Raw genomic sequence first — 7,959 nt, forward strand, 5'->3', positions numbered from 1 at the left:
CAAGAGGGCAGGAGTAATTTTCTCCCTCTTTAATTGCAATAGTTCTCTAGAAAACAATCCCCTTTGAATTTGGGGAGATAACAGTGTTTTTCGTGCCTTTGCATTTCACTTTCTATGTGCATAAGATAAGAGAATAGACTTAAATTAACAATATTTTCTGTTTATATATATTGTCTCTAAAAAATGTCTATAATTTTGCTTCATGCCATTTGAAAGCTAATTGCACACAACCTAATAGAATTTACTCTTTTTTCACTTGTAACTTGTAGGAAGTAGAAAAATCTTCTGTTGTAAAATTAATTGGAATTGAAAAGTTTTCTAAATTATAATGACTGCCCAGATTGTTTTTGAAATGCATTTGATTATTATTATTTATATCAAATGTAAAACATCTATTATTACACTAGCATTAAAATAGTAATAGCCCTCTCCACAATTTGTGTACAAAAGTACCTATGAGTTTTGTCATTCTGATATTGTCATTCAGGTTTATGTATATTCAGATTACATTTTATAAGCATATTTTCCTTTATCTTCATTAAAACAATGTACACTGGGAGTGAAGCTCATTATCATTGTACCCGACAGTTTTGCAATTAACTTATCAGTGATTTGTAACAGTTATTTAATACCTAAGAAATATTCCAAGCCTTGGAGAATTTAGAAGCCATTTTCCTCAGAAACTGAGAATCACCTTTTTGCCAAGAATGAATGAATTCAAATATCAACATTATCACAGGTTTGTAGAAATTCAGAAATAATGAAGTTCAAATGGATTCTATATTAGGTAAAATTATTATCACATTCTTATTGATAACAAAATTTCAGTAAAATTAATGGCATTTTACATTCAATCTGTGAAATATAGCAAAACAAGAGAGATATATATTCTATGTGTAGCATCAAACAGTCACAACACACTGCTTTCAGAAGAAGTCTTCTAATTTGTGTTATTAGCACGTAAGGAGGTAAGTCGTTGACCTTTTGTTCCATAAGACTGGCAGGTTTGGGGAACACCTGTTTCTTTCCCATTTGCCCTATGATGGTCAGTACTAAATCCAGACCTCTTAGGAGGATTCCTGCATCAACAAGTTGACAGCAGTGTGCCTGAGCTGCTATTTCATTCCCACAGTTTCTTGTAAGGACTGATGTGTGTTTGCTTTCTCCTTCCGGGCAATGCTCATTCTTGGCAACTGTCTGCTTCTACAAACTTAGGTTTTTGTAAGGGTGAATAAAACTGGAGATTTGAAGGTTTTAGTTAGAAACTCAAGGACTTCCCTGGTGGTCCAATGGTTAAGACTTTGCCTTTCAATGCAGGGGCTGTGGGTTTGACCCCGGGTCGGGGAGCTAAGATCCCACATGCCTTGGGGTCAAAAAACCAAAAAACAGAAGCAATATTGTAATAAACTCAATAAAGGCTTTAAAAAAATGGTCCACATCAAAAAAATCTTAAAAATAAAAAAAAAGAAAGAAACTCAAATCATCCAAGTAGCCATAAAGCACGCCAGGGCTTTAAAACCTGTCTTCTTCCAAACTGCACTTGTAACACAGGGACACTATTTCATAAAGCATTACCTCTTTGAGTGAGATAATGCTGAGTGACTTTCAACATTGGTACTCAGCCTCTTCTTTCTGACCTCCAATCAGGTTGACAGTAGTGATGTCGGTGGTCCCTGTTGTAGATACCTGGGCAGTAAAATACTTTATTTCACATGGGCTAGTATATCAGTGCCAGGTGGTAGTCTCTGGAGCAGTGGTTCTAAAATTTTAAGGCCCTTCAGAATCACCTGTAGGTCTTGTGAACACACAAACTTTGGGTACCACCCTCAAAGTTTCTGATTTGGTAAATCTGGGATAAGGTGAAGATCTGCATGTCTAATAAGTTCTCAGGTGATGCTGAATCTGATGGCTCAGGAAGCACACTTTGAAAATCACTGATTTAGAGCAAAGGAATTCTGACTTCTCAGTCTGTTCTTCACAAAATCACACAAGTACTGCCTCTCTGAGCCTCTCTCTCTGTTTCTCCAGCTCTGGCTCTCACTTTCTTGTTCTCTCTCTCCCTCAATCTCTCTTCTTAAATGACAAATAACTAGATATATTAGGATCTAAAACATTTAGCTCTTATTCTGATCCCAGAACTTCTGATTTGACAAATCTACTTAGCTATTAAGGCATATGATCAATATTATTTGACATTATCCTCAAACGAAAGTGCTAACATCCATAGCAATGGAAAATCACAACTCGTCTTTCATGCAGCATAAATAAGAAAAAAAAAGTTCTCAGATGTACAAAGGTGAGAAAGCAGAGAGTTACAATACTTTGCTTTCATTGATATTGTTCTGATAATTAGCAATATAATTTCAATAAACCTCATATTTGAGGGTAGTTTTTGCTTTGAGTAGTAAAAAGCACAAGGTAATCCCCAGTTCTAAAGCACAAAAAACATTTGTGGATAATTTGGTTATATTCTTTCTGAAAGTGATGAGTTGGAAAAAAAAGAAGTAAGAAAAGAGCAAGATAATTTTTATGTTCTATGAAAATCATTCTTAAATATTCTCCATACCTTTTGTTTCAATAAAATAAGAATGCCTGCTACTATACTATAAGAAGAAGAGCAACTTTCCATGAACATCTCTTTTACTTTTAAAGTGACTATTTGAATCAGAATAATTTTGCAGAGAAGCAAATTGAAAATATTCAGTGCTTTGAACCCCAGATCTTACATTTTTATGGAACGTACTGCACTCCTGTTCATTTGTGTGTGAGTAAGAGCAAACCCCTCCCTTCTCCTAGTCACCTGGCTCTCAGCCACAGGCCCAGGTAGAATTCACTAACATCAATAGAGTCACTGTAATTAAATAGAAACAAAAAAGTGCAACCTCCCTGTCCATGTCATGGTGAGGACCACCATCATTGGTTGCTTCCTGCTCTGAGTCTGAAACATCTCCCAGAATGCCTTGCTGCTCTGCAGCCTCTACCAACAGGTCCCCCTCCGTGGACTGGAGCTCTCTTGAAGGCACATTCACAGCCTAGCACCTAGCACAGTGGGTGCTTTCTGGGAGGTGTTTGATAAATGTTTACAAAATGTAAATAAATGCAAATATTTACCATCAAATCTCCATGACATTACCATGTCCAATATGGGACCCAGAGGTGATTTGGTATTCTACTACCCTTTTTCTTTGTAAATTGAATTCTTAATTTCATCTAGCAAAGCCAGTTACCTCATTTTTATTGGTTAGAAGAATACAATAATGGGATATCTTAGTCTTAAATGTTGAAATCTTTCCTTAGAGATGGAAATTGTGTGTTTATAGTTACTCCGCAGTTTTTACATGAATACACAGTCTTATTGGCCATATGTTGAAATGATAAATGTTAGCAATGGTAAGGTTACAAACCCAGGAAAACTGTGTAAATGAGTTATAAAATTAATGGAAAATAAAGTTGAATAGTATACATGTTTATATAGTTCTGAAAGATAGCTTTTGAGTTATCTAATATAATGTTATTTTGTATATAAATATACTCTCAAATGTCACACCATAATGACTCTCTTTAGTGATTTTTTTAAAACTATAAAGTCAACTAACATATCTCTTGTTAATCCAGAGTTAGTAATTGCTACTTCTTTTAGTAGCCAAAAGAAAACCAAAGGATAAGTTTGGGTAACTTTTAGCCACCAATTTGAAGGTAAGATTAAAATAACAATTAGAATTGGAAATGCTCATACATTTAATTGACACAAATTCTAATACATGAAGCTAAAAGTGAAACAGCTGGAAAATAAGTTCAGTGGAAGTTTCAACTTCTAACATATCTCAATCAAAAGTTGAGAAATGATTTTAAACTGACTTTATTTCCAAAGAGTAAGAGATCATTTTCTTTTTTAAAAAAAATGGGTCCACAAAGTAATAAATTTCTGTGTACAGAGATTTAAAAAAAGAAGAGTGGTACTCAGGCATCCCTGTCCTAGGCATCAATCTTCTACCAGTTTTGGAGTGGCCCCGCACCGTTGGCCGCTGGGAGTGTGCTAATGCTCGTGAGCACGACCTGCTCGGACAGTTTTGGTATGTTATCAATGTTGCTGATCTGGGTGGTCAGGGACTTTCGGCTCTCAGTGCTCGTCCGTCCCCGGGCCAGCGGATCCTCCTGGCGGTGATGAGCTCCAAGGCAACAGCAAGAAAATGCAGCTTTAAATTCCTCTCGAAATTTTCCTGGCAAACCAGGGAGAATGAAAGGAAAAATAATTCAACATGTTTTAACCAATCATGAATAAAATACAACTGAGTGGCTCCTATTTTACAAAAAGAAATTAGTTGTTGGAAGCTTGGTACACCCTTTTTTAATAGTTAATTAATTATTTAACTGAAGTATAGTTGATTTACAGTATCATGTTAGTTTCAGGTGTACAGCACAGTGAATGCTCTCTCTCTATATATATATATATATATATACACACACTCACACACACATATATATACATATATGTATACATATGTATATGTATATTCTTTTTTATATTCTTTTCCCTTATAGGTTATTACAAAATACTGAGTATAGTTCCCTGTGATATACAGTAGGACTTTGTTCTTTACCTATCTTATATATAGTAGCAGTAGTGTTTAGATTAATCCCAAACTCCTAATTTATCTTCCCTCCGCCCCTTTCCCCATTGGTAACCATAATTTTTTTTTGTATGTCTGTGGGTCTATTTCTGTTTTGTATATAGGCTCATTTGTATCATTTTTTTTAGATTCCACATATAAGTGATATCAAATGATATTTGTCTTTCTTTGTCTGACTCACTTTACTTAATATGATAATCTTTAGGTCCATCCATCTTGCTGCAAATATATACAATGGAATATTACTCAGCCATAAAAAAGAATGAAATAATGCTTGGTACACTCTTGAAACACTGACACATTTCCATAAAATAGTGAGGCTGCTTTTCATGCCCAATGTTTGGATTTTGTTTCATGCCTTTAGAGGCAAACCTCCTATACTTGTGAATGTGGGTTATTGTTAACTAGATAACTATAGTAAAGCTGAGTATCAGCAGAAAGGTACTCAGAGATATTTAACGATTTAAAAAATGATGAAACCTAAGTTATACATGGCCAAAAGTACACAGAAATTATTCCTGCATTGTACTCTGAAGAAACTGTTCTATTGACACAATCAGTTCAACAAAATATCTAGAAATTTTCTAATGTTTCATAATCTGCATAAGGCAGAACAAACTGAAAGAAAAATAAACAACTTTAGAATTTTTTCTTTATCTTTAAATTATTGATGTGACATTGGAGAAGGATAAGGATGAGACACTGACCTTTTAAGCCTCTAAGGGTAAATGGCAGTGTTGGAAATCACCAATTCTTTTCTCTAAGCTTTGATTACCTACCTGAGTTGTTGAGTGATTAAAATTGGTGCCCACTGATTATCAGTTGCCTTCTTGCCTCATCTTAACCCCCATCATGGCACTTTGACTTGGTTCTGTGGCTTCTACTTCATATAATTCTCCCTATAACCCTCTAATAGATTTTCCCTGGTTAGTGCAAGCTCAGGGCCTTAATCATCTCTAAGCCCAAGGCAAGTGTTACCCCACTGCACTTTTTTTTTTTTTTTTTTTGCAGTACGTGGGCCTCTCACTACTGTGTCCTCTCCCGTTGCGGAGTACAGGCTCCAGACGCACAGGCTCAGCGGCCAAGGCTCACGGGCCCAGCCACTCTGTGGCATGTGGGATCTTCCCAGACCGGGCCACGAACCCGTGTCTCCTGCATCGGCAAGTGGACTCTCAACCACTGCATCACCAGGGAAGCCCCACCCCACTGCTTTTTAAGCCACAGCTCCTCAGGCACTTCTCCCTTCAAATAACACTGGGGCGGTGGTCTCTGCTTATCCCAGTCTGAAAGTAGTCTTTATTTTGGAGACTGGGGTTGAATGTGTCAGAGGAAGGCATGGAAAGTGGCAACTGAATACAAACCACCCCTCACATATACACCACCTGATTCACCAAAAGGTGAAATAAAGCAGGTATATAGAGGGTACATGCCATGACTGAAAAACAGAAAGTTATTTAAAACAAAAAGCCTAATTGATTGTCTTTTTTAATAACCTATATAACCTGGAAGGCCAAAGATGAAGTTAGAAAATGCACACACTTTATTCAGCATGCAATAAAATGAATTGCTTATTCTTTCATATAAAATCATCATATATTTGGAGATGGAAATAAAAAAGAAATAGCCGGGCTTCCCTGGTGGCATAGTGGTTAAGAATCCGCCTGCCAATGGCGGGGACATGTGTTCGAGCCCTGGTCTGGGAAGATCACACATGCCACGAAGCAACTAAGCCCGTGCACCACAACTACTGAGCCTGTGCTCTACAGCCCACAAGCCACAACTACTGAAGCCCACACACCTAGAGCCCGTGCTCTGCAACAAGAGAAGTCACCTTAATGAGAGGCCTGCGTACAGCAACGAAGAGTAGCCACCACTTGCCTCAACTAAAAAGAAAGCCTGCACGCAGCAACGAAGCCCCAACACAGCAAAAAATAAATAAATAAAAAAATAAAAGAAATAGCTAACCAGTTGGAAAGAAGAAAATGTAAAGATATAGCTAATTAAAACACAATTCTAAAACTTAATTAGACAAAATGTTGGTAGATAAAAAAATATTTAGTTAAATGATTTTTATAATTATATTGATTCCATAAACAGATGGGTGAAATCAATTGCAGAGGTGTGTATGTGTGGTTCGTTTAGCTTATGTGTTATTTAGGAGGAATATAATTTTTTTTATGGTCAGTGAGAAATCCTGAGATAAACCCAAGAGCTGTTACCCACAAGAGAATTGTAAATACATAGAAATACCTAAAAATGGAAAGGTTCCAATTCCATTTCAATTAGGCTACAAATGTTGGCAAAGGAAATGAAACAGCAAGGCTGTTTTATTTTCAAATAAAATGATTTTACATCTTTATAAATCATAAGTTTAATGTATGACAAGCAAGATTCTCTTATTCAGTTCTCACAGTTCTCACCTTCCTCCTATTTCAAATTTTCTTCTAAATTTTATGGAAAAAATTACTTAGATAATTTTTTCTGATGCGTTAGGTAACACATGTTCCCTCTCATAAGGGAAAAAACTCAAGACCAGTCAGATAAGGGAAAAATATTCTCATTGTATTGCAACTAATATCTTCATACCGTTCAAAAGTGTTCAGACCTTCTGGTCATCAATCCCTCACCCTATCCTGTGGTTTGTACAGAAGAAACAGTTGAAAACTCACCACTGAGAAAATTATAAATAATTGGGTTCGCAGCACTATTGGCATATACAAGCCAGTGTGAAAAGGTAAACCAGGCATATACAGTCTCTCTGTCTTCTGTGTGGGTAAACATCCCAAATACTCTGCAGGAAAAGAAACAGTAACATGAAATGCAGTGTGATTCTGGAAAGTACCTTTTAAATAATTAAATTCAAGGGTGAACACAACCCTTGGTGGCAGTTCCCTGACTCCAGTGCTGCCCTGCAGGACAGACCACTTGTAGGTTTAGGGCACACAGTGGGGCTAGAATAACTTCAGTACCTGAAGGACACCTCCAAGGCACAATTAGTAAATCAAAAGCCAAATCAGGTCAGAGAAGGTCTCTCCTGTAAACAACAGCAATAAGAATACAAAGGTTGAATATATATCTATCTCCCTTTTTTTATTTTGTTTCTAAACACAATGGAGCAGCTTTTGTTACTATTTCATTTTGTGTGCATTTTATTTATTTATTTAACACTGGAGTATAGTTGATTAACAATATTGTGTTAGCTTCAGGTGTACAACAAAGTAATTCAGTTATACATATACTGAATACTATGTTTTTTTTTCACGTTTTTTCCCCATTTAGATTATTACAGAATATTGAGCAATGTTCCCTGTGCTATACAGTAGGTCCT

At 36.3% G+C, this 7,959-nt stretch overlaps 1 protein-coding gene across 1 annotated transcript in view; it reads right to left on the minus strand.

Moving 5' to 3' along the window:
- Positions 1–1,643: 1,643 nt before the first annotated feature.
- The window catches only part of HCRTR2 (hypocretin receptor 2), a gene marked incomplete at both ends in the record, with an annotated part of 132,668 nt that continues 126,352 nt past the window's right edge, over positions 1,644–7,959 (minus strand). Inside the window, 3 exons of the mRNA XM_081247033.1 lie at positions 1,644–1,686; positions 3,995–4,220; positions 7,301–7,422. Coding sequence (XP_081103159.1) covers positions 1,644–1,686; positions 3,995–4,220; positions 7,301–7,422 — 391 coding nt within the window. The remainder of the gene's footprint in view (positions 1,687–3,994; positions 4,221–7,300; positions 7,423–7,959) is intronic.

This window comes from Mesoplodon bidens, assembly GCF_964165515.1.
Source record: "Mesoplodon bidens genome assembly, chromosome: 10".
NCBI lineage: Eukaryota > Metazoa > Chordata > Mammalia > Artiodactyla > Ziphiidae > Mesoplodon > Mesoplodon bidens.